General features: G+C 36.5%; 1 protein-coding gene across 33 annotated transcripts in view; it reads right to left on the bottom strand.

The window, feature by feature from the left end:
* Positions 1 to 27,993, bottom strand: part of RIMS2 (regulating synaptic membrane exocytosis 2) — a 503,494-nt gene that overhangs the window by 361,272 nt on the left and 114,229 nt on the right. For 20 of the 33 annotated variants that reach the window (XM_074577608.1, XM_074577599.1, XM_074577598.1 and 17 more), the window contains one exon: positions 1,409 to 1,719. In XM_074577608.1, the coding sequence (XP_074433709.1) occupies positions 1,409 to 1,719 (311 nt within the window). Of the gene's footprint in view, positions 1 to 1,408; positions 1,720 to 26,237; positions 26,250 to 27,993 lie in introns of all 33 variants that reach the window. The other 13 variants (XM_074577603.1, XM_074577619.1, XM_074577609.1 and 10 more) reach the window with 1 other exon arrangement.

Raw genomic sequence — 27,993 nt, 5'->3', positions numbered from 1 at the left:
ATAAATATTGTAATGAGGTCATAGCTGGGCAGAAGAGGAAGGCTGCCAGATTGTACTGCTCTGGCTGCCAAATTCCAAGGCAGGTGGAGGTCCCTGGAGAGAGTGGGTATCATTTCCATGGAAACACACGAGCAAGCTCACTCTTCTTTCCCTTCCTGCAATATTTAAAGTTCTATCCCAGTCTTGCTTAGAAAGAAATTAAACTTATTCAATGAAACACTTTTTACTTTTGTGTTCCAGTAAAATGTAGCTGCAGAGGTTGAGAGCTTTCTGGTGCCTTTTGGTATAATCCCATCAAGAAAAAGGGAGAGAATTTCCAGCTCCAGCCTCTGGCTAAACTAGGTCTTACTACATCAGTGCTGAAACAGACACAGTTTCAACCAATGCCAAGTAACACTGAGATAAACCAGTGAAGAAAAAATTTTAGAATCATAGAATCATAGAATTGTTAGGGTTGGAAGGGATCTTAAAGATCATCTAGATCATCTGCCACAGGCAGGGACACCTCCCACTAGATCAGATTGCTCAGAGCCCCATCCAGCCTGGCCTTAAAAACTTCCAGGGATGGGGCTTCCACCACCTCTCTGGGCAACCTGTTCCAGTGTCTCACCACCCTCATGGTGAAGAACTTCTTCCTAACGGCCAGTCTGAATCGTCCCATCTCTAGTTTTAATCCATTCCCTCTAGTCCTACCATTACCCGGCATCCTAAAAAGTCCCTCACCAGCTTTCTTGTAGTCCCCCTTAAGATACTGGTAGGCCACTATAAGGTCTCCTCGGAGCCTTCTTTTCTCCAGACCGAACAATCCCAACTCCCTCAGTCTGTCTTCATAGGAGAGGTGCTCCAGCCCTCTGATCATCCTCATGTCCCTTCTCTGGACATGTTCCAGCACGTCCATATTTTCATACTAATGACAAGAAGTGAAAGCAAGAAACTACGAAAAGACTCAGGTCATCACACAAAGATTTTTCTTCAATACTATATATTGCAAGTACTGTCAGATGTTTTACTTCAGTAGCCTGAACAGCCATCATCTTCCATTAACCTGCTTTTTTGAGGCCTATTTTGGATTACTAAAATTCTGCTATAAAGTTAGCGGCCACAAAACAAATACGGTAACATTCTGTACAGTGCAATGACTATGATTTGACAAAGTTGCAGGCACATGGACAATCTCAGTCACACTATAACAGTCATTTTCTGTGGGTTTTTTTTAATGCGAAGGAACAAAGAACACACATTGTCCACAACCATCTGAATACAATAAGAGATTCCTCAGCTGCTACTTTTTAGGATTGTTTCAAAAAGCACACTATATATTTTATAAGCTACAGAATAAAAACAAGATAAAACTTTGTGGCATAAATTCAGAAGATCTTAGCAGCATAAAAATTAAATACTTTCTTACCTGTCTGATGTTGTATCACTTGTTACTTGATGCTTTACTCCTGAACCATTCTTAATTGAGTCTTGTCTTGTGAGCCCTTGAGGTCTGCTTTTATCCAAAACTTGTGTGGATACATCACCTGACGGTCCTTGGTACTGTGAATGCTCCTGCAGCTTTGCTTTTTTCTCTTGAGGTGCTTCCTCGTTCCGTAGACCTCTAACACCTTCTTGGTCAGGCTGCTGTGGTGCATTTGATCCACTGTTATAAAACCAGGCTCCTGATTTTGTGAGGATTTCTTGTTGTTTTCGGCACAAGTTACATACCCACATTACCTGTTCAGACATATGTAAATGGAAAATCTGTTAGCTTGTAAACACTGTATCCAAAGTTTTCATCAAGCATACATCAACTGACTGTTGCCATTTCCAAAGAATACTATTTTAATTCTTTCTATTAAAATTACAATAATTTAGCCACAGCACAATAAAATATGTCTGTACAACCTTTCAGGAAATTGTTTTAGAAAAAAATACAAACACAAAAATACTTTTATTCTACTTTTGCTTCATCATTTATAATACAAGGGAAAACCACAGACAGTGGCCATGTACGTGAAAAGGATCTACCTATTGACATTCCAATGGCAGTAAATGTAAGATTGGAAAATGAAGACTATAGGTTGAGGATGATAGGATGATAGAAAAAAGAAAGGAATAAAAAATTCATTAAACATTCCATCCATTCTCTTACTAAGTAAGAAACTTTGGAATAGATCCTGTGCTGTTGCAAACAAGTAATTTTACAATTCTTCAAAATGCTCTGTGGATTTACTTCAGTGGTTTTCTGTATTTACATGAAGAAGCTGACTTCAAGAACTGACTTGATTTTCGAAGCTACTGTAAATGAAAGCCATTTTATAAATAAAGAAAAATATCTCCATTTCATAGACAAGATTTAGCTTTCACTGTATTCTTACTAAATTGTTAAAATGATTGCAGCTTCCCAGTTGTGAGATCCTGCGCATAGTAATGAGATTGTTTAATATTCTAAAATGTACTTGCTTGCAAAGCTTTTGTATCTGATCACCTTAGTCACATGGCAGTGCGGGAAACTGCCAGTGCCAATTATCTGTAAGTTAATTTCACATTCAGTTCTTATGTTATATGAGAATGAATCAGGATGTAATGAACCAAATACACCAGACCAGTTATTAATACAATGGCATATTCAAACTGCTTATTGTGTTATCTTAAAATTTGGATTTTGTAGATGTAGATAGCATTAATTCACCACAAGTTTAGTCCTTCACTCCTTAATATTCATTTTTTTTCAGCCTGAACTCACCTTTTCTGTTCCTTATATATTTTTGTCTTAGTTCACAGACAAAATTGTACCATTTTTACTACATGTTCCCTGAATGTCTACACTCAGCCTTCAATCTAGTTATCATGCCTCCAGTTCTAATCCTACACTGAGCTGCCTCTTTTCCAAGGGTTTACAGTACAGGACACCCAAAGGCTTATATTAACGCTCTTCATTATTCTTTTAAAGGCAGCTAGCCAAATGGTTGAATTACATGGAAAATGTAGTTTCTGCCTCACAATACATCTAGCTCAGTCCACCAGAAAAGGTTTCAGAAGCTGCAATCTGCAGGCAGTTATCTAATAGATATCGAATAGAAAATTTGGGCCATGCTGTCTAGTCTAGTCTCACCAAAAATGTTTTGATGAAAGGTTCATATAGAAGGTTACTTGCATGCAGGGCTGTACTCAAATTAAACTCACTGACTCCCTCATTCACAAATTGCTGGGCTGGGGCAGGAAAAGGAGGTATCGCTCACCCATTTAATGGTGGCAATATGCCTCATCCAGGTAAATTTCCTTCTTCTTATAGTGCTGATACTCCATCTTTGAAAACGCATGTCTGCTTATTTCAACAAGACAGAACAAGCTAATCAAAGCACTGAGGGTAAAAAAGAGAGACTCCCTGAGTAGCAGCTTGCTCTCTGAAGTAGGTTAGATGTTCTGAGAACAAAGGTCAGTCCTGTGTAGGCTTCAGGCCTGGCCATCATTCAAATACTCATGTAGGAACAGGTCTGTTCTACCTTTGCTAATTAAGTTAGAAAGTACATGAAAGCTCCAAACTGAAATTTCAGCACCAAAGACGGAAGTATTTTTGCCCTCTAATCAATAGCAATTAAAAGCCTTTAATATTTCTGATTGGTTTGTACACAGCTGAAAGAAGTTTTAAACATTCCATATATGTGTCAGTGCAATGAAAGCAAGAGATCCGAAACAATTACTGAAGTATACAAATATATAACAATTTGAATGACTACAAGATAAAATCTCCCAAAGTTTGTGTGTGCTATTTTTCCTTCTATTAGTAGATGTTAAAATGTCACAAAAAGTAGATATCACAGTCTAAACACTTGAGCGACTATGTCCTTGGCTGGCAGCCACGTTTTGTCCCAGGACAAAGCACTCCAGGATGACCAGTATTATTCCCTTGTACCCAACAGAATGAGAGGTCCTTCTGAATGAACATGATTTAATATCTCCTCCTCTAAAAGTAGAATCAGGAAGAGTACTCCTGACCTAACCTCTTCGTCATGACATACAGAATTTAGTGATCTGTTTCAACATAAATGGCAGCTCCTGCCAAACTGGGTAGGTGGCAATGTATAGCAGAAGAGAACAGAGCAACTGTCAGTGCTGTGAGACACATATCAAACAAGCAAACACTTTCTGATAAAAGTTCAACCAAACCAGTTCCTGATTAAACATGCTATGCCTATCTTTGTGTTCGCTATCTACTGTATCATCATCTGGTATTTTATCATCACCTCTACGTCTTGGAAGCTGTTTTTCACTGACTGTCAGTGACACTTTAAGGAAGACATCACATTATCTCCCAGGCCCTACTAAAATCAAACTGGTTCCAACTGTTTCCATTGCGCAATGTTTCTTACAGAATGCCAAAATAATTGGGTCATACCTGCAGGAAACAATATGAGCACTTAAACTGAAAGCACCTCATGAAACAAAGAACATTATAAAAAAGAAAAAGAAAAAATCACTTAAGGTATTTCATGTTGAAAAAAAAGCAAACACACAGCATGAAAAATGCACATATTTATGCATTTTGCAGAATTTTTTATGCCCTTTTATGAGTGTTTCATAATATTTATAGCTAACACTTCTGATAAAGCCTTATTTCCAGTATACGTCCAACATGCGGACTTCCATACTGTTGACCCAAGCAGTTATAATTTTAGCTTCAAATAATCACACACAATGAGCAGAATGGCAACTGTCACACACACATAGAAATTTACGTGCCTTCAGTGAGCACCAAGAAATTCAAGCCTTTGAAAAGTACAGGACTAAACTGACATCTCCATTTTAGTGTATCATGTAGAAGCATTCTTGCAATTTAAAAAATACTGGTAATTTACAGTGCAGACCTCTCAATTAAATGACAGACACATGTGTAAGATAGTGTCATAAGAGCACAGACAGGAAGGTGGCATATTCCTGGACAGGATTTCTGCTTCTGCCCCCAGGGGCCTGTGCAGAGCGCTCAGCAGCTCGCACACACGCAGAGCAGCTCTGTCCCCGCCAAGTCCCTGCCAGGACAGAGCATTTCACGTGACTGTGACAGCAGCCCAGCACAGAGGGGACGGGGAGACTACACCAGTGAATTGCACGCCTAGTACATGCATTCTGACATGTCTGCAAAGAAGAACACACAGAAGTTTCCCTTCTAAAACAGTCATTTAAAAAGGGCTAATGCCTTACATCAGAAATCTGCACTCTGAAGTCGGTACGCTACGTACTACACCCGTTTCCCAATCTCCTAACCTCTGAACAGTTCAACAGTCGCGAACACATTTTGTACGCAAACATCAGTGTTGCAATTTCTGGGTGTCAGTTGTTCTCAGCATGGGAACGCTGGCAATTTGAAAAGGAAAAAATAGACAAAAGTATGCTTTCCAACATCTCTGATTATTATTTAAGTACTAGTTTAAAACTACACTCTAAAGGGCTAGTGGTACTGTAGTGAGATGTGCATTTCGGTACAAAAGACTGAAACACCATCTAGTGCCTAGGATAAGAATTGCTGAAGTTCTTTTCAAATAAATTTCTCCTGTAAAGTGTGAAAATAACAATACAAAATTTATCTAGCCTGACATTTTCACATTATCTCTTAATTTAATTTGGGTTTTTTAGGAAAAAATTCTTTTTTTTATACAACACTGAAAAGAATAATTCAGAATTTGGATTAGACAGATTTACCTCAAACCTTCCATGTGCTTTCCATTCGTAAAAATTAATTCCAGACATGGAACAAACAAATTCTACTTCTTTTGATTTCTTCGCCAATTTTTACAAGATTATTCTATAATATGCTCTAACTTCTGCTAACGCTCACCACAAAAGCTTTCATCACATACTATATAAGCACACCAACCCAAATTCTGCAAAACCTGCAATATCCAAATAATCAGCCATTTCACATCTACACATCAGATATAATTAAGGCACAAAACTTCACTCCTTTGTATTGTCCTAAATAAAGCATTATAAATTTGTCTAGCAGATTAAATTCTTCAAAACATATTTCACACACCCCTTTAAATTCAATAAAATAGAGAAGACTTATAAAGAAATTACATCTGCAGACATTTTAAAGTAAACAAAAATGTTATTTAATAAAAATATATAGTATTACAGTCATTTTAATATTTTCAGATACATTACGTGAAAAGACAGCTAACTTACAAAATACCATTCACCGTTCCCCTAATTATACATGGCCTAACAGTAGCTTCTAAGAACAAAATGGAAAACTTACTTTATTTAAGGTTAGATTAAAAGGCACAATATATTTGATTACATATCAGCCTGAGTTTGATAGTTTTGGTGCTACAACCTAAGAAATAACTACAGCAAATCCTCATCAGCCTTCAGGACACTACTTTGAATGGCAGGTGTGCAGAGGTGCAAACTCCTACTGGCAGGCTTCCATAAGACAGTAAGGTTTATTATTACAGGTTTACCAAATCTCTTAGAGTTCATCTGCTTGGCAGAAGCACATAATATATTAGCATTATATTAACTGTTGTGCTTTCTGCTACAGCTCTTCAGAAAACTTCACTTGCTGTAAATTCCTTTTTTTTTGGTCCTCTTATTTTATGTAAGATACAATTCCTTAAACATTACACAAGGTAACAAGAATACAGTGTTGGAAGGAAAGGGGAGCAAAACAGAAAAGTAGGAAAACTCTTTGCTTGGGTCCAGCATCAAGGTAACTAGTCATATTTACTAACATACTAAAGTTAGTCCCTTTTTTTTTTTTTTCCAACCTGTCACAGATGCAAAACAACATCATTACATCATGGAGCAGTGCAATGTTTGAAGCCACTCCGTACCAAGTAAGTTTCTTCAAGGAAGGAGCACTTCATCTCCCATTAGTCACTATGTTGACTTGGAATAGACATTGCCAAATCAGCGTTGGCACTCAGTAACATTAAGTCAGCTTCCTCTGTACAGCCATGGAAGTTACGATAATATAGCTAATCTCTGCCTCTTTGGCTAATGTGTCCCTTGTATAAGTAGGGCTCAATAGTATCTTCCTTACTTTCCTTATGATTCTATGCTCATCTTTCCCCATTTCGCCTACTTGAAATAAAACAGTGTTTCTAAAGAACTGTAAGTTTAATCTCCTGTGGGTCTCCTAGTTCTGGAACCGCACGGGTCACTTTGAACACTGTCTCCCCAGAAAATGAGACTGATCTGCTTTGGTGGTTGTATGTTTGTTTCTGAATACATAAAATCCCCAAAGTTTTATGGAATCATAGAAATGTTGGAAGAGACCTTTAAGATCACAGAGTCCAACCATAAACTTAACACTGCCAAGTCCACCACTAAACCATGTCCCTAAGCACCACATCTACCCGTCTTTTAAATACCTCCAGGGATGGTGACTCAACCACTTCCCTGGGCAGCCTGTTCCAGTGCTTCACAACCCTTTTGGTGAAGAAATTTTTCCTAATATAATCTAAACCTGCCCGGGTGCAACTTGAGGCTGTTTCCTCTTGTCCTATCGTTTATTACTTGGGAGAAAAGACTGACCCCCACATTGCTACAACTGCCTTTCAGGTAGTTGTAGAGAGTGATAAGGTCTCCCCTCAGCCTCTTTTTCTCCAGGCCAAATAACCCAAGCTCCCTCAGCTGCTCCTCATAAGATTTGTGCTCTAGGCCCTTCACCAACTTTGTTGCTCTTCTTTGGTCGCACTCCAGCAGCTCAATGTCTTTTCTGTGGTGAAGGACACAAAACTGAACACAGTATTCGAGGTGTACTTTCCAGTAAGACACAACAGCACTTAAGTTGTCCTTTCCAGAAGTAAAACTTTTTAATACTCTGATATATTTTGATTTCTTGATATATTTTTAATGAAGCAGAAGCTTTTCCAGTTCATTTTCCTGCTCTGACTGTAGAGACAAGTCATCATCATGTAAACAGGAGGGCCTGTCCATCATCAATTTCTATTTTTCGAAGAAATCTTGTTTTTCTTTTCCTGCTGTTTTCTTTCCAAACATCTATTCTTTTTTGAAACATGGTAGTTTTTCTCTTTTCTTTTCCAGTATCAATCATACTTTGAGCAGGATGTTGGACTAGATGTATGCCAGGTCACTTCCAAACCAAATGATTCTATGATTGTTTGTAACTGCATTTTGGTAACTATGTTTCTACATAAAAATAAATCCAAATAACTGTTCTAAGATCAACAGAACTACTCTGGATTTATTTGATTGTAACTGAGAACAAAACGTCCTTGCAGTGGTTACAGTACTGTGAAATATACCTTGAAGATGGTTTAGGTTTTTATTTGATATCAATCAATTTTACTGCTTCTCTTTCAAAGCAAAATGAATCTGCAAGATTCCATATCCTCTAAAATAAATTAATAATATTACTGACATTGCATGGTAGCTTCTTCTGATACTGCACTATAGCAAACAGAGATTGTATCTTAGTATTTACCCATTCAACCCTACCTTATTCTTTCGACTATACCTGTGGGGTACCTTCACCCTTTGGTCACACCATTTCCTACTGTGAAATTAATGCATTTAGTCAATGAAGTATATTACAGAAGCAAACATAATCTCTGAATTTCTGACTGTTTTAAGAGTTGATAAACATTACCTGTTTTTCAATATTTTGCCACTAGTATGTGCTATGGTACTAACTTTCACTTTCATGCAAGCAAGAAAGTTATAATCAACCGGACCAACTGCCAAAACTGATATAATGTTTATTGGCCCTATATCCATACTAACACGGATACCCATCCCCCCAGATTGTATTAAATACACAAGGATTCCAATATCAGTTAATAAAAGTGGGTAAGCTTAAAATACTAGTACAAGACTAACATCTTTACATGTATTTTAAAGGATATGTGTATTTGCACACAAAAATTCTGAATACTGAGCGGGTGACCATACTACACATTTGCTCTGGACTTTGTGGTGAATGGATATATTATGTATGAAAAGTTATGATGGTCATAAACAACCCAGTCGGCAAAAAATGAGTATACTGCTTTTTGTGCATGAATTTGATACAGTATATAGGTACATAATTCTTTTAAGCATAAGAGAAGAATATCATAAGTTACTACAATTTTAAAAAGGTATACTCACTCTTTTGTACTAACGCTGTACTTATCACCCTAATGGGACAGTGCATCTCTCTTGTATCAAGTTTTTATTATCTTTAAGGTATATACTAGCAATTTCATTCATATGTTTTTCTAAACTCAAGATTATTATTAGTGAATAAGATATCTGACTAGGAAAACAGATTATTCATGTTCAAAAAAAGTGACAAAGACCTCCACATACACAGCAGGACTAGAAACTGTTAGCTGGAACACTAATCTAGGTGGGTTAATATAAGCCAGAGCATATCCTTCCTAAAGTATAATGTATGAAAAGGAGTAGTTCCCATATAAAAGAACTGATTCTGCAAGACCTGTAAAGGCACTGATTTGCTTTTTTCATTATGGCAAAGACACAACTCAACACTGTCCAGTCCAAAGTGTTTCTGATCAATGCCAATGGAAATTCCAGCACATTGCCATACTGACCATACACTCTTTCATGAGCTTTCATGATTTCATGAAGAACTAGATGGTGTAAAGACCTCCAGTGAGGAAATGCTAATGTGAAACTGGGTGTGATCTGGACATAGTACACACCAGTGAGTGTTAAGTCCCAACAAATGCAGCTGTGCTGCTTCCTAAACAGAGTTGGTAAGTCCACACAGCACTCCACAGGGCAATGAGGGCTGATTAAATAAGTGTGGTAAGTTTTGGTATGAAAGAAACCTGCCATAAGTGAACAGAATCTGCAACATGGTTCCACAAAGTCTTCCCTTAGCCTTGGAAACTTGCATAATTATGTAATATATTTAGAATGTAAAGCTGACCAAGCTCCACCTTTACCAATGATTCAGATTTTTAGAATCTTAAGAAAGCAAGAGAACTGAGCATACATTTGCTGTCACTTTTCTCAGCAAGTTTAAGCTCACTAAATAAGAATATTAGCTAGAATGAAACCTCTATATTGATTACAGTTGCCTGCTGCTTCCGGCAATAGGATTTTATTTAACAACTATATAATTTAATCAAGTTCCATCCTAAAATTAACTAGAAATAATGAGGCAAAAATCTGTAAAAATGCTTTTCCAGGTCCTACAGCTACAACTGAAAGAATGCCTTTTAATATCCAGTGCTTATTTATTCCAAGCTAGTTTATTGCTATTTATTCTTGTACCAGTGTTGTCATTTAGTTTAAATAGCTCCTTTCTTTCCTCAGTGTTTGATGCCTGATGTTCTTGTAGCAACCAATCACATACTCTCTCTCCTTTCATTTTTCAAGACCAAACAGATTTTGCTCTTTCAGGCCCTGCCTATACTAGCAAGACATAACAACGTCACAGGACCAGGTGCTGGCCCGTTAATTCTTACACTTCCTGGCACAGTTAGGCCTTTGCCAACCAGCATCTTTCAGAGAACGCCAGCACGCAGTGTAGAAGAACAGCATGAAGCAGGAACTGCTCCTATATAAGCAGCTTGGGCACAGCAATCCTACTATGGAAAACAGAATTCAGGGGTTTTGACCAGGACTGAGCCACACAGGAGTCCCTGGCCTGTAGTTCAGAGTAGAAACTCTTATTAGTCTTTAAATTCCTGATTTTACGCTTATTGCTATTTAATCTCACTTGTTTTTACTCCTGGAGTTCATAAGGTCATCTGGTTTCTTATTATACAGTATCCTGTTGCTCCCCTGTACTGATAAGTATCCAAATTTGTGTCACCAAAGCATTTAATTATGGCATTCTTCTTCTCTGTGCCAAGGCCACTACTGAAAATATTAAAGATCTTCCCCAGTGCTAATGCTTGAAGAACACAGCTAGGAAGTTGCTTGCAGCATTCCCCTGTATATCATTATTCAATTAATCCTCCTTGTTTCACTTTAACCAGTAATATCTAGGTGGTCTTGTAACATTTAATCTTCTGTAAAGAAGTTACAGTTAACTGTTATACTCTAATCCCTAGCCATCTCTGCACACAAACTAGTTCCTTGAACTCCTCAGTCCAACTGGTTTTGCCTATTTGTTCCCTTAATTCCTAAAAAATAATTCTCTCTGTCGAGACTGTTGTTAGAGCAACTTTGCTGATGGATTAAAAATTTGTGATGGAGGAAAGGCAGTAAGATTTTTGGTAGAAAAACACAAATAGGCAGTTACAGATGGAGTACGGTAATATAAATAGACATTAGAATTACAAATTTTCCACAATTTTATAGCAAAGTGATTGATGCTAACAGTTCATAACACAAATCAAGGATGTTTGAAAATATTAAGTTTTATTTAAGAAGATATTATTACAACATTTTCTTATTTTCTTAAATATTTTTATAATAATTAATTCAGGCAAAATAACTACTGTGTTCCACAAGATTTGGCACACAATAGAAATCATCCAAATGACACTTCCAAACTGTTCTATTTCATAACGATTTTTACTTTCAAAGTCACTGGTAAAAATATTCGAATATTTTACCGTGACTTGATTTTAAGACTTTTGTTGCCCGGAAGTCTCAATTAGATGTTATTTATACCACTTTGTGTTCAAAGTTCTGTACTAATGCCACAGCTTCATTAAGGAATCAGCTAATAAAAATAACAAATGATCTACAGCACAGAGGTGCTGAGCATATTCATTAGTTAACACTTGTAAACTGCCTGAAGATGAATGGCACTGAATGTTCGCAGGTTATTTAGTACTACAAGACATGATATCAACATCAACAGGAGGCCAAAAAGGGAGAAAATGTGACAGGACCACAATAAGCCTGGGGTCTTTATGCAGATGGCATTAAATTGAAGTCAACAGAACTACACCACATACATCATCTGTGTCATCACTCATTACTGAAATTGTCTGAGAAAAATGAAAGACCCAACTGTAATGAAATGTAACAGAATGGTAATAGAAAAATTGAGACGCTTATCATGCAGTTACTGTTGAATTGAAACCCACATAAACATTCTTCAACTTAACATAAACTTGCTGCCTAGACTCTAAGAATATAGTTACAGCAGCACAGCTCTCAGTGCAGGCTGCAAAGCTCAGCCAAGAAAATAAGACATATAGAATCACAGACTATCTCGAGGTGGAAGGGACCCATAAGGATCATTGAGTCCAACTCCCTGCTTCTCTCAGAACTACCTAACGCTAAACCATATGACTAAGAGCATCATCCAGACTCTCCTTGAACTCTGACAGGCTTGGTGCTGTGACCGCTTCCCTGGGGAGCCTGTCCCAGTGACCGACCACCCTCTCAGTGAAGAGCCTTTTCCTAATGTCCAGTCTGAACTTCCTGTGATGCAGCTTCACTCTATTCGTTCATGTCCTATCATTGGTCACCAGAGAGAGGAGATCAGCACCTCCCCCTCTACTGCCCCCCATGAGGAAGCTGTAGACTGCAATGAGGTCACCCCTCAGCCTTCTCTTGTCTGAGCTGAACAAGTCAATTGACCTCAGCTGATCCTCGTAAGTCCTGCCCTGGAGACCCTTCACCATCTTAGTCACCGTCCTCTGGACACACTCTAATAGTTCAATGTCCTTTGCACACTGAGGCGCCCAAAACCGCAGACACAACCAAGACTTGGTGTGTAGGGTGGGACAATCACCTCCCTCGACCGGCTAGCTATGCTGCGCTATCCGGGCTGGAATCTACACTGAGTTGAGTGCTACACATCTTTTGCCTACCATGAGATGCAGCCACAGTTAACCCTGACAGAACAGTAAGAAAATATAAGATTTAAAAAATGTTTTACATGTATGCCAGTATGTCAGTTTAATGACTTTCAAAACAGAAAAGGAGAATAAGAGTAGAAAAGCAACAGACTTAGTGACACCTAACACAGTCGGGTATATATTACTTGTCAATATGCGGAAGAGAACAATCGTATTTCACGAAAGGAAAAAGGACTTTATGTGCAATGAAATAAAGCTAATCCTTTTAATTCCAGTGTCAAATAATCCCCTTTGTTAGGAAACACATCTGGTAAATTGCCTACAATTCTACTTTATATAATTGACAATTCTCTGTACTTCCTTCAAAATATCTATAAATTCCACATACACGAAGTCCTTCTGCTACTTCATCAGCCTGTTGAGGCAGGTAGGTGAATGCTTCCCCTCTGCTGCTAGTATAAATTAGCAGGCTTTGAAAGTGTTATTAGTGAGAATTACTGCCTTCCTGAAAATAAGTACTGCTTCACATTTCACTCAGATAATTGTATCTACAGTTTAACAACCACTTTCTGCTTTATTGTTCTTTCGCATCCTTCCCTCTTGCAAGGAAAGAGACATAGACGGTGGTAAAACCCTTCACATGCACATTATGTGTATGTGAACTGACAGTATAAAGCAGAACAATGCAAAGTCTCGTACCTTAAGTCATTCATGTCCTTCAAAACTCATAATATGAGAATACAGATGAAGTAAAAAGAGGAAACAAGTCACAGACTAAGTGTCTTAAAGAATACCAATAACTGAATAGGCTAGTAATCTCTCTTCAAAAAAGCACACACAGTACAATTTCAGTTTGCAGCTAACAACTAGCAGACTTTTCAAAGGACATTACCTAAGATAGTTATACAGATAATTTAGTCCCGAAAAACTTTGCATCAGAATTTGAAGTTCTCATCAGAATAAAAGGCTTTCTAGAAGCATGTCCTGGAAACTATGCCTGTGCCTTAGAAATGACATGCAGTTTTCCTAACAAAGAGCATGTAGTTTGTTAGGAAATCTTTTTAAATATGCTGTGCAGTTATTACATTCCAGCTCACAGCTGGAAGCTTTTATCAGTTTACCTTGATAAACCAGAATATTTTACTATTGTCATCTCCATGTGGCTTCTGCTTGTCCCTTCATTTTTTTGGCATACACTACAGACAATGTTGAGTGAAGCGAGTCAAGGTCTGTGGAGACACCACATGCAGCCTACATGAATGGGCTAGGTTAAATGTTTGAGGCTTCAGAAAGAAAAGTGGTTGAACAGGCACTTTTGTTGAGATTAAATCCCGACACAATGGTGCCTTTATGTAAGAATTTTTTATCTTCTCAGGATGTGAAGTTGTATGTGTTTTCATTCCCAATTCTGGACCAGACCTAACCCACATTTAACCACATTGAAAGTGAAGACAGCAGTCTATTTCTCTCTGATAAAGCCGCCCCTTTATTCCCTAGCTGTTACATGTAAGTTTGTAACTGGTGGCATGCTCTACCTCAAATAATTGCCTACACAGCAGTCAGCTCCTGTTTTGTGGATTTAGGGCATGAAAAACCCCTTACCTAAGATAACTATATGACATGCAGATTAGAATGTGCTATAAAAGACACAGCATTATGTTACACTTTCGTAGAGTCAGATAAAAAGTAGAAGTGGAAATCATATGAAATGCTGATTTGGCAATATCATAATAAATATTTCTGGCTCCCTCTAGTGGGCTTTAGTCGTGTATCATGTTAGCAATGTTACAGCAGCACAGCAACAGTAAAAGGCTTTGGAAAGTTCTAACAAAAACGTTTAAGTCTTCTCTTAATACTTCTGGCATTTCTGTAAGCAACCCCTAAAATTAGCCAGATGTCTTTATATGTTCCTGTTTCATTTTATTTTTCTTTTCTTCTAGATTTCAGATCTAGATACTTGAAAGGCTTCAAAATATATAAGTTCATAATACTAAAATTATGACGTACAGGCCTGGGTTGAAGTGATTGGAAAGCCAAGTATTTTTCATCAACTAAAGATTTATTTGCAGAATTTCTTGGGATCAGTTATGTCCTCACTCCTGTTTGACAAGCTGATTTCCTATAAGCATATGGAACATAAGACAGGGGTGGAACTGCTCACATCAAGATTAGTATCACTATATATATAACTGTAACCAGAGTTTGAACGTGATGACACACAACTGCAAGGATGAAAGCCACAGGATATTCTGGTTTTGGCTGGGAGAGAGTTAATTTTTTTCATAGTAGCTTGCATGAGGTTATGTTTTGGATTTATGCTGAAAAAACTGTTGATAACACACAGATGGCTTAGTTAGTGCTAAGTAGTGCCCACGCAGCATCAAGGCCTTTGCTCCTCAGACTGCCCTGCCAGAGAGTAGACTGGACATGCGCAAAAAGTTGGGAGGGGACACAGCTGGGACAGCTAAATGCAACTGACCAATGGGGTGGCTACTCCATACCATATGATGTCAGGCTCAGCAATAAACTGGGGGGAGGCTGGCAGGGGCCCGCTGCTTGGGAACTGGCTGGGCTGGTTGGTTGGTGGTGAGAAATTGTTTTCATTTGCATCACTTGTCTTTCTTGGGGTTTATTTTCCACTCTCTCTGTGTGGGTGTTTTTTCCCTCTTTTCTTTACGATTTTATTTATTTTATTTATTTTTATTATTTCTTTTTAATTAATAAACTGTTTTTGTCTCAGCCCATGAGTTTCTTTCTCACTTTTACCCTTCCAATTGTCTCCCCCATCCTGACTGGGGGGAGTGAGCGAGCGGCTAGGTGGTGCTTAGTTGCCAGCCGGGGTTAAATCACAACACAGGACAACAAAGCTTCTATTCCACAGTAATACTACTTTTTATGAACTTAAAATAGTAACAACTAAGGTCATTGCCTAAGTAGCATGTTTGCAATGCTTTCTAATTAACTAGTAATTAAATCTACTAATTAAATTAATTACTAATTAAATCTAGTAAAAGGTGGGATATATGGGATGAGTCTCAGTAACTTGATTATATCCTCAGGCTTTAAGAATAGTAGCCACAGCTCCCTCACTGGACAACCACAATTGTAAGATCTCATTGCAGAATTTTCAAATGATGAGGAAGAAGAACCCAACTTGCCTTTTTACATTTCGTATGACGTCATGAACTTTCTGAAGGACTGCTTTAAGGTTTATTGTAACTAAACAGAATCATATAACCAGATCTAGACTAAAGGATTTTGGTATGCATGGTAAGAGTTCTGAGTAAAAAAGAGTTCATGAGTAAAAAAGGATACTTCACATCTAGTAGCTTCAAAAAACCTATGCAAATTACATCAGGGCTGTCTAAAAAGAAAAGTTCCATTAATGCCCCAAATTCAGTGTGGGATTCCTTCTCATGTGCCAGGGCTGCTGCTACTGAGGTAAGAAATACTGGCTTTGGAGAGGTCAATAAGAGGAAACTCACAGATTTATATGCAGCTCTTCTCCTTTGGGCATAGAGACACACCCTTTTCAATTCAGCATCAGCTGTGAGAACTACTGCACTCTTGAGGGAAAAATAGGAGAGAGCACGCAGGTGTATTTACAACGTAAATTACAAATTTACAATATACGAATATCATCTAGCTTTGTCTTTCCACATCAACAGATCTGAAGAAAACACTTTCCCAGGTTAATTAGAGGCTTGAGAAATGTAAATCATGACAGCGTCTCACCTACTGAGAGCATTATCAGTGACAGGAAGAAGGTGGCACACTGGGACAGCGGGTTTGGATCAGTCATGTCTTCACCATCCTTGAAGGAAGTAACGCTGTGTTTCCTATGCTTACTAATTTCATCACTGCAGAGTACACCCAGACTTATGGTACTATTATTCTCAGTTGGCTCAGACACTGTATGCTTTTAAATCAAATGCATACTTTTGCAGTTATCTTGTTAAAATTTTATTTATGAACATTTTTTGACAAAAGTATCACTAAGAACTGAAACAGTGACTGATCACAGAAGTTTTATGAAACTTCTGATTTAAAATATATCTTGCAGCAGGTAATTTCTGAAGGACATACACTTCACAGATGTGCTCTACAGTTTATACACAAAGCAAAACCAATATATTTACGTTAGGGCCTGGATCTGAATCATTAAAGGACCCAGTTAGTCCACAGCCACCTTTGTTCAGCATGTGGACTATGCTCTATAGGAAGGTTCAACTAACAGAACCCCATGCTGATCTGAATGGTAACCAGTAAATAAAAACCTACCTATTTAAAAATCACTGAAAAGAAGGACCATGTTTTACTACAAAAGGTAATTTGTTTCATTTGCAAGAGGTTTTCTTTAAATAATACCCAGATAATTTGTGCTGGTGTTCTACTAAACATGAGAAGGAAAGATTAATAAGTAACTGAAAGTTACAGGAAAAGGAAAAGTATGGTAAGGCTTAGATTTGTTCTTACTTCATATTTAATTTTAAATTTGTGACAACTACAATAGAAGTATCAGAATCCTATTCACAATACAAAATGTATCTATGAGATTTTATTAAGCTTTTGGCACAATAAAACTACAGAAGTCTAATGTTGCAGGCTGATAGCTATTTTATTTCAAAGTTCTTTATAAATAGTCAGTTAAGATAAATAAATGAAGACGCTATGAAACAAAAATAATCATATTAATCTAGAAAGAGTTGAGAAACACAGATTACCGCAAAAAAATCTCTTTGCAACATGGTTCATAGTAATAAAGCATTTTCTCTTGAATAAAAAAATAACTTTTTTAGACATTTTTAATGAGCGCTTGGGATTGGTGTCTGGATCTATAGGCTAAATTGTGAGCTGATTTTCACTTTTTGCTATAAAACAAATATGTGAATAACAATGCAAAAAATTATGCTCTTCCCAAATGACTGAGGCCAGACATCCACTATAGTGTGTTTTATTTGGCCTCTCTGAATTATGTCCATGACAAAAAGAAAACAAAACCAGGATTAGATAAAACTAAAAAATAATTTAAAGCCGATTAAGAGAGAGACATATGAATTTCCTTCCCATGTACAGAGAAAAAACAATTTATTAAAGAATGTATATAATCATCACGGTGCTAGAGTTTAAAAATAAACTAAAATGAACTAATACTGAATGCAAACAGACAACTAGACGATTGTACACAACAGGAGAAAAAAGCATTTGAGCCTTCTCTTCAATGAAGAGGTAAAAGTATTCTAATCTCTTGGAAAGTTACCATACATTGCCTACCTAGAACTGTAAGAAATCCAAATGGTTAACAACAATAAATATCACCTTTCATAATCACATGACCAAGTATCTGAGAGCAAGAACACCTTAATTAAACAGGTCATGACTCTGAAGTTATGTACCAATTACACTGAAACTGAAAGATGAACAGGTTAAATGAACGCTAGTGATTAACACTGCCCAAGAAGTTTAAACATTTAAAGATAAATGGGATGTGTACCTGTATACATAGTAAACTAAATGACTAAGATTCTAACTTCAGTTAATAAAGATACATCTACAGTTCCATCAGTATAAAAACACTAGAGATTTATTTTGTGAAAGCATATTATCCCCAACATCAAACAGAGCTCCTGTAATTTTTTTTAATGAATTTGGTTTAAAAAGCATAGTTATTTTATTTCTTGCAGGTCTAAAATGACAAGAAGGACTTGTGAACTGCATGAAACTAATTCTCAAAAAACTACAAACATTAGTACACATCAATTGACTGAAATTGAATTAGCTACCTGAAATCCAGGCTTTTCCGTAGATCTCCTTGATGCTGAATGAAGGCATCTTTATAATAATTCAAACCAAAGAATTTTTAATTTTCAAATACCCTCCTATTTATACTTCCTAGATGACATCTCGTTTAAACACAGTATTTTTCACATTTATTTAAATTTCTCCATGAATGCACTCAAGTCCAATATCTGCTGAAGTTGTCTACATGAAGTCATTCATACTATGCTGAATAATTGTCTTGCCTGTGAATCCAATATTTGATATTTTCGCCATACAAATTCCTTTTTTCATAAAGCAGATCTAACCAGCAGACAATATTAACCCCGGTACAAGGCCTTTTTCATTTAATTCCTCAACCTATCAATAAACTGTTCCTCGAAGACGCTATATAAATAAAGCCCTAAGTAAACAATTGAGGAAAAAATAAAAACACCACCTTGAGAGGTTTGCCGCTTTACTCTATTACTAGCAATGTCTTCATTATTTATATATATAGGCACTGGTTTCCAGCCACTGAAGCTGAATCTAGATAATTAAACATTTATACCATCCCCTGCTGTGCCATAATGTCTAACTGTGTCCAAAGAGTCCTAGGTGTGCTGTTACACACCTGGGACTGAAACAAGGAATTTGCTGAGCTACCTTTGATAAAGGTCTACACCTGGAACTTAATAGCACATGATATGGTTTCTGAATATTGCAACAGGTGGCAAATATAACTTACTGCTCAGGAACTGTTTCATCTTCTGGTTCCAGAATTGCAAATAGCTTTATTAATTTGAACAAAAATGAAAGCAAAAATCTGTTGATGTGATAAAGTATATAGTGTTATTACACTGTTTCCATACACATTTTAAGATAAAATTATTTTAGGATAGCCTAAAGAAGAAATTATATGGAAAATGGATCTATTTTGCCCAATTTGAAATTAAAAGATAAATTTCTAGTGCTATCAGGATAGAAAAAAATCACATAATAAAATAGTTAGCAAAATGAAAGCCAGCCCTTCTAATTCCACCAGGCTCTCTCTAAATCAGCTCTAATGGTTTTCAGAAATTCAGTACCATCTAAAAGCAAACCAATTACTTCTAATTTCTGTACTATAAAATTACACCACCATAGTGTACATGTACAGGACAAGGTTTATATTATAGGAGGAACTAGTACCTTTTACACTGACTGTTGTAGGTGAAAAAAATATACAGGCTTTTGCGCATATAAACCCTTGCTCATCTAATAGAGAAGTATATATATTTTCAGACTGACTTACTCTTCTAGTCAGTTTTCTGTTTGTTCTTAAGCAAGAAACATATCTGAGTCTGTTCTTCAAGCATGGAGTTTGCTAACAAAGGCAAAGAATCACTACATAGATATATAAAAGCCCATGTAGTCATTAGATTGAACTAGTTAACACCATTCTGAAGCTCCACTGTGTCAATAAGTTGATTTATTTTTATTTTCCAATTAACTTTCAAATACAAGAGAAGCTGGAAAAGGAGACTGGCAGCTCCTAGGATCACATCCCCCTTTCCTTGACCACTGTGAAGGGTATGCCATTGATTTGTGCATGAGGAAATGGGCCAAAGGGCATTGTGGTGAAGAAAAAAAAAGAACAAACAGAAGTCAATACAAAGTTGGTCTATAAAGCAGTGTAATCTCCCTGTCCCTTGCCTGTGATGGCCAACACAGAGTGTATCTTAGTATGACAGTAAGGCCATCAAAGTTAACAATGTGGGAAGAGATATAATTTAGGGAAAACATTTGTATGCCAATTTAACCATCAGTACAATGCATTTCTATGTGTGGTCTTCATCAGGACTTCAGGCAAGATTAAATCTGCAGCTTTAATAAGATGTATATGTACTAACTGCATTCTATTACATGCCACATTGTGACAGTCTTGAAAATGCTGAAAACAGAAGGCTAGGTAACATATTTGTGAGTACAGAACATAATTTGACTGTGAATCATGTTCACGATTCATGAGAAAAGAAGCAACTTAGTACTTATATTTACAGAGAGTTCATTTTATTTATGTTTTGCAATCCAACTCCAAGAGACAGAAAGCAGAAAAACTGTGGACTTTCAGTCCCGTGTTCATTAAAAAGCACCTTCTGCTACTAGAGGTGCATTCTGTAGTGATGAAGGAAACAAGACGAGCTCTGAACACAGTAAGATAAAGGAGAGCCGCTTAGACAAATGGATACATGAGAAACAGGATCAGAGAACAGCCTAGGACAAGTGGCCCAAGACAGGAAGGTCTAAGTTGCCAACTCTCCAAATTACTTTTAGAGATCCCAATCTGAAAGACAATACTCAAGACCTGAGGAAAATCATTAAGGTTCCCGCAGCAGGGAGATATCTCAGAAAGCGATCCTAGAAAATAGCTTGTACAGGAGGCTTTAGTCAGAGGTAAGTCTAGGAAATATTCTATTGCTTTTGCGAGTTGCTTTGTAAAAAAGTTTTTTTCCAATAATCTGGAAATTAATATATTTCTTTGTTAAAAAAAAGTATCCTTTAGAGCATATATAGCCCATGAAAAGCTTGATGAGACTCAGTGTGTCTCGTAAGACACAAAGTCCGTCTGAGTCAGGTGTCAAGAATAGGGTAAGAGTTTACCCAAAAAGGTCTATTCCAACAGCAATAAGGCAGCAGTAGGAGGAGCAACCTATGGTTTCTACAAATACTTTTCACATTTGTGCAATTCCAGATGAGAAAGTTATAGGGCACTGTGAAGATACAGACATGCAACACGGATATTTTAGAAACAATAGGATACTTGGCAGGGCCCAGGATCGGTTCAGAAAGGCAGAAATAAAATGAGAAAAGCTTTCTTTCTTGTTTAACAGTGCAATTTCCACAAAATGACAGGAAACATTCTCACCACCACCTTGGTCTCTCCTGAATGGAGTAATTCATTACTCTGGAACATGGTGAAGGAAAACTACGGAATAGGCAGTTCTAACTGCAGTAAGACAAAGGAAGGGAGAATAATGCCCTATGATAATTGCTTTTCATCTTTTCTAATGTAATTTTATATAGAATTGTTCTTTGACATTAATTTGCTAAAAATAAACTGTCATTGTCTGAACTCCATCTAGGAATCTCAAAAATTATTAAACTGTGATTAAATTATTAAAGTTCAAATAAAAAATCCAAAGTCAGTCAAGTTATTAGGGAAATTAACCTAGGAAACTATTCAGTAAATACATTTCTGAATTTGCTTAGAAGAGTCTTTGAGATGACTTTATAAAAAAAATTCTGCAGGTTCTTAGGATTGGTGAAGGCTGAAGACTTGATTTTTAAAGACAAGCTATTTGTCTGTGTCTTAAGTGTTTCAAAATGCATAACAGTACCAAGGTAGGAGACTTACTTCAAGAAAAGTGTCAAATGTTTTATCCACTTGCACAGGAAATAAAGACAGAACAAAGAGGAAGTTCTCTAGCATTGCTCCTCAGGTTTATTCTTTACAGAATTATAAAAAGTTCTGTTGAAGACTTTGATTTACCTGTAGCAGTTTAAAACAGTTTCCCTAAAAACAACTTCCTGAACCCACTAAAAGAGATGAAAGAACAAAGGAAGTATCAGAACTTCTGAAGGCCAGGCTACTGAATTGCCCATTTCATCTAACTTTAGAATCTGTCACTTGAAAACGAACGCTTGAAAAACATGAATTCATGTATCTAAACCTCAAATGTCCATAACTAAATACTGTACATGGATTTTTTCAAAGTTTTTAAAAGCCAGATCATGACCAGCAAGAGAAGTGTTTACTTGATTATGCAGAAATTTAGCTACAAAAGAAAATCTATTCTTCCAGTTTGAGTTACAGGTCTGTGTTAGAATCTGTGAGATTAATACCCAATAGTTTATAGTCTTTCCAATTTCTCTGATGAAGCCCAGATCGGGTTTCAGTGCCATCACTGCTTTCTAGGTGCTCCTTGCACTGAATTAAGTGGATGCAAGAAAATTAAGACGACTTCCTCTCACTAGCAGGAATATAAAGGAATCACGGTTTCTCTGAGGTCCCCCTTCTCCTTCAGCTTTTAAAAATATGTGTTCTCTATATCATGCATATCTCTAAACACGCATATACATCATCTTTTTGCTTCAGTTGACTCCGGTTTTATGAGAGACAATCAGCAATTGCATCCTAACTTCTGGGATGGAGGGAAAAAAACCAAAAAACATACCGCATTTCACTACTGGCAACTGGCATTGTGTAATCCAGAAAGAAATCTTCACTCTCGTTCAGACAGGGCAGCACTGATCTAAACCTTTGTTGTGAATATGTAATTACATTTCAATGTAATTTAATTAAGGCGCAAGTAATTTAGTTAAAACTGATCTTTCTATCTCTGTACCTGAGACAGTTATGAAGCAGAGTAAGAAAACGAACACTTGAAAAACAAAACACGAATCGATGTATCTAAACCTCAAATGTCCATAACTAAACACTGTACAGGGATTTTATCAACATTTTTAAAAGCCAGCTCATGACCAGCAAGTGAAGGAAGCTAAATGAGAAGAAACCGTGTTTTCTCCTGCCAACTGTTTCCAAAAATTTCCTGTATTAGGTTGCTTACTTTTTTTCTCCAGAAGTATCAGTGATTATTTTAAAGCCAGTGCCTCCAAGAAAAGGTATGTTTAAATTCATTTAAATTCAGGAAAACATTCAGTCAAAATTGAAATATTGTACGACTAGTTCATTTTTGACGATTTGCAATGAAGATATGTTTTCACACAAACTGTATGGCACTTCTTAGTTCCTCATCTTTTTAATCACACCTTCCATGATTTTCAATGATGTAGCCATAAAATTTCACTACCGTAGCTAATGGTGTTGCTCATTTTAATAAAGTTATTTCATTAGGAATATAATTGTCAAAATCTAAGTAAAAGGAAGATGATCTTGTGAATCTTTATTTTTTTAAATAAACTTCATTTCAATCAGCCTTAATTGACTCTGGTTTCTCAAAGTGCATTCTGCTACCTCATAGTCCCATTTTCATTTAATAATAGTGACACAAATGCAGGATATCCTTTACAATGTACCTTTGTTATTTAAAGAAAAAAAATCCAGAAGATGGAAAAAATTCACTAATCACACTATTTTTCAGTTTTAAAACTCCATTGTTTCCTTCTCAGAGATGATCGTACTCTTTTATAACTTAACATAAATTATTCCTTTCTGGCACATTTGGGTCTCCATTTTGCAAAAGTACTTCTTTATATACAGTGACACCAAACTAATGCAGGAATGGGACATTTCCACATCCTGTGTGGAAAAAGGGACAGTGAGCTTTATACTCCGAAGTGGTATTAGTATGTAATAAAATTTCCCTTCTGTGCATGTTTAATGGTATACCTACAACGTTACAACATAGTCAGAATTCCTGTCCAACTCCATTTCCCACCACCATAAATAGCACCAATAGACTGGTGTATGATTGTCCTAATCATTTGACACCATGTGCTATCCTACATTTTCCTTACAATCTTAATATTTATCAAAAGATGTGACAAAATTTCTACAGGGGACACACTAAAATGTCTTTCTACTCTCTAACTCCTCACAGACCTGATGTTTTGAATACATCTCATTTTCCAAATCTGTGTTGTTTAATTCGGTCAACATACCACCACCACTCACCAAGTATCTACTGTTTTATCTAGGAACACTCTAGATTGAATTTGCCATTCCATGGTTACAAAATACAGAATAGGCTTCTTAAGAAACACTGGAATTCACACCTTCCCTGATACACTAACACTGGAAAACAAAGGATAATCAGTAATATTGAGGATTCTCTAAGTGGGTTAACCTACTGGTAAAAGCTGTATCGCATGAAATTAAAAAATCCTGTTTACATTGAAGTATCCATTTTGAGGACATCTGCATACAATGCATTGGGGTTTTTAACCTTACTGTTAGCACCAAAGCTGCAAGATAAATACCACTGCTGCCCCTATACTTCTCAGTGTTTGTACTGGAGAAAAATGTGACTTAAAATATTTCCTTTTATTTCTGCCTTCGTAACTTCTAAAACATCTATTATAAAATAGCAGAAATGGATATTACCTAAAGCAACTTAAGGCACTGTTATTATTTATGGAAAAATCTAACTAGTTGATTAGGTAGGGAAATTCCTGTCCCTTCCCTCCTTAACACATGTACATGGTAAAACTAGGTAATCATATAACCTTATTACTGTGACCTCCTTCACTCTTTTTTGTTTTTATTTTCCAAGAGATTTTAGGATTTGATACTGCTGCAATATAGATGAGTACCTCACAGACACTGGTTGTTGGATTGACTGGGGGAATACTCTTCGCATCCATCATAAAATTATACTGAAAGGGAAAATTGTTCCTTTCATTCGTCTACCTTTTGTACTCTACAGCTAACTCTGTATTCTAGGAACAGGGGTTACTTCACAGCTTCTGTCAGTTCACAACCTTTTAAATGCGTAAAACTCTAATGATGCAGGCCAAAAGAAAACTATGTAACCCTCCAATAGACTGGGGGATCACCACAAAGATGACTTGCCCCCTAGTAAAAACATATCCTAAATGGTAACAACAGCAGATGGTTTACAACTTTTGTATGAAGCAATATATTTCTGAACCACATGTGTGAGTTCAATGGGAGCTTTGACACCGCTATCAGTAAGAAAAAATTACATTTATTGGAGAAAAACTTTTGCTGTGCATACATTCACTAGATGTGTATGAATGCTAAGGAATTCCTTTAGTCCATCTAATATAGGAAATAATTTGCCAAGCACTACAGGGCAAGCTGCTTTTGCAATTGCAGTCCTTTAGAATACACTACAGATTTTCATGGAAGAGCAGATTTACACTAGTTCAGGTAGTTTTCTCAATTCTCTTATAAAAAAAAAAATATCACATTTAATTTGGTAAAATATTGAAATATATCCACGCTTATTCTCAAATTGAGCTTTATACTACCTTTTCTAAACATATTTAAAATAAAAACAGATTAAAATATTTATTTCAGGTGTAATACTAGCAAGACAAACAAGTGTCAGCGACATGCATAACATCTAACATTATTTCAACATTATGCTCAATACAATATGTGCACTACATTTTAGGAATGCGTACATACTATTTAATTTAGGAAATAATTTATATAGAAATGGATAACTATATGATACTGCTGGCATATTCCTAAATGTTTAGAATAAATATGTTTTCTTAATGTTTAATGGTATCAAATTGTATTGTCCTTAAAAATCAAAACTGAACTACCGTGCTAAAAAAAAGTTACACGCTAAAATGTTGAGTGCATACATATCAATGATATAAACATCACTATCACAGGGTGCAACAAATTATTTTAATAACTTTATGCCACTTTGATTTGTATTTTTTAAGAGACACCTATGAGACAATTACCTATTTAATTTTTTTTAAACCGTGCACATATCATATTGCAAAACTAAAGGAAAAGTAGGGGCATGCTCACAAAGGCTGCAAACAGAGAGAAATACCATGCATAATGTTCACAACAACTCACAGATTATTAGTAAGTTATCTGAAACACAGGTAAGCCTCTCATGCCAAACATTGCTTTCATTTTAATGACAGTAACTCCCCTTGCCTTCAGCAGGAATTACACCCGTGTAAATGAAAGCAAATGTAGGCCAGGAAGTAAGTCTACCCATAAAAGAAAAGAACTTTAGACAGAAAAAAGGCTCTAACCACTTTGTCCTCCTGGAGTTCATATCCACGAAAGCAAGAAAGAAAGGACAGAAAAAAGACAAAGAAGGAAAGAGTCACTTTCATTTTGAAAGCAAGCAGTAGTATTTGTTAGTAAAATAAACAAACAAATATCAAAGGAATTAATATATCTCATTTCCCCTAGTGGTGAAGAAGACCTAGTGAAAAATATGTCATTTTAATAATTTTCTTAATTCTTTTGTGTGTGAAATTGAGATGATTTTATATATCAAAGAAAATATTTGTACAAAAAAAAAACTGCACAAAGAAAACTATTTTCATAAAAATAATTGGGGAATCATGTCCTAATTACCTTAATAAAACAAATGGGGCATCTCACAAAAAGCATGCAGAATTTAGCTCTACATGCCTTGGACCCCAGGATTGCAAATGATTAGCATCCTTCAACCCTTTGGATGGTAAAGAGTCCAGTGAAATGAAGAGTGTTTGTTTACTACAGCAAGATATAGGGTATGCATAATGGCATAGCTGCATGTTAGTCACTATACAGATCTTTAAACTACTAGAGTTTAAAAGCATAAGGAGACAGTGTTTGTCCGAAGTGTTTACTGTGTGTCATGTCAGATCTATATTATTTATACTTTCCTTTTCATACACATAAATATTAACTGCAAACATTCCCAAGATTATTTTTTTCCTTGAAGGAATTTTTTTTTTAGCTGTATAAAACTGTAAATGGAGTAATACTTTAGAAAACAAAAATATTCAAAATGCTTTCAGTCAAAACTATTTCCCATTTTTGTGAATGATGAATGATGATTTTTTTTCTGGTACCTTAATTTCACATGCCAATACAGAGACTAAATCTAGGCATGCAATTAAGCACTTAGTTGTGTTGGAAATACAACTGCTCACCAAGAAAGGGTGACAACTCATTTTATTGCTTTGTTGTTCAGATACCTATATGACATCTAACTTTGTGCTCCTACAGAAGTTTAAGATTCCCCCCCAATACTAGAGATAAAAACAAACAGAAGAGAATACAACAGAGGCCAACCGAGACAATCAGGGCACTAGAGCACACAATATACGAGGAGAAGCTGAGGGAGATAGACAGGCTTGTTTAGCTAAAAGAAGGCTGGGGTAGGGAAGGGTGCAGGAAGAGGGGAACTACTTGCATTCCTCAACTACTTAAAGGTGAGCTATAGGGAAGACAAAGGCAGAAATTTTTGGAGATGCACAGCTAATGGACAAAACACAACATTCAAGGGATTGGACTGGATATCAGAGAAAACCAAATCACAAGAGTGGTTAAGCACTGAAAGAGGTTGCCCAAAAAGGTTACAGATTCTCCACCCTTGGAGTTTTTTACAACTTGGTTGGACAAGATCCTGAAAACCTGTTCTAACTTTGAAGTTAATCCTGCTTGGAGTAGGAGACTGGTCTAGATAACATCCATAGGTCCCATCCAACCCAACTTATTCTATGATCCCATGTACAGTGGTAAAAGATTAAAGTATTTTCAAAGACGCTACAGGTTTTAGTGGCATTCTTAGTTACACAAATACGAAATATCATTGAGAGCTATCCAAATCACAGGACCACTAAGCATTATCACTCTGTGTGCAGAGACATATTTACCTGCACAGCACCAGGTGCTCTGCTACTTTCCTAGCAGGGCTTTCCATCCCACTGCAATAGAAGTGGCAGCAGTTGCTCACAGATACTTTGAATGGCAACATCTAGTGCCTCAGTTTCTCAAGTCACCTCTGAAGAA

Source organism: Larus michahellis, chromosome 2 (genome assembly GCF_964199755.1).
Source record: "Larus michahellis chromosome 2, bLarMic1.1, whole genome shotgun sequence".
In the NCBI taxonomy this organism is placed as follows: Eukaryota; Metazoa; Chordata; class Aves; order Charadriiformes; family Laridae; genus Larus; species Larus michahellis.
The sequence above is the reverse complement of the archived record's forward strand: the minus strand, read 5'-3'. Positions and strand labels throughout refer to the sequence as shown.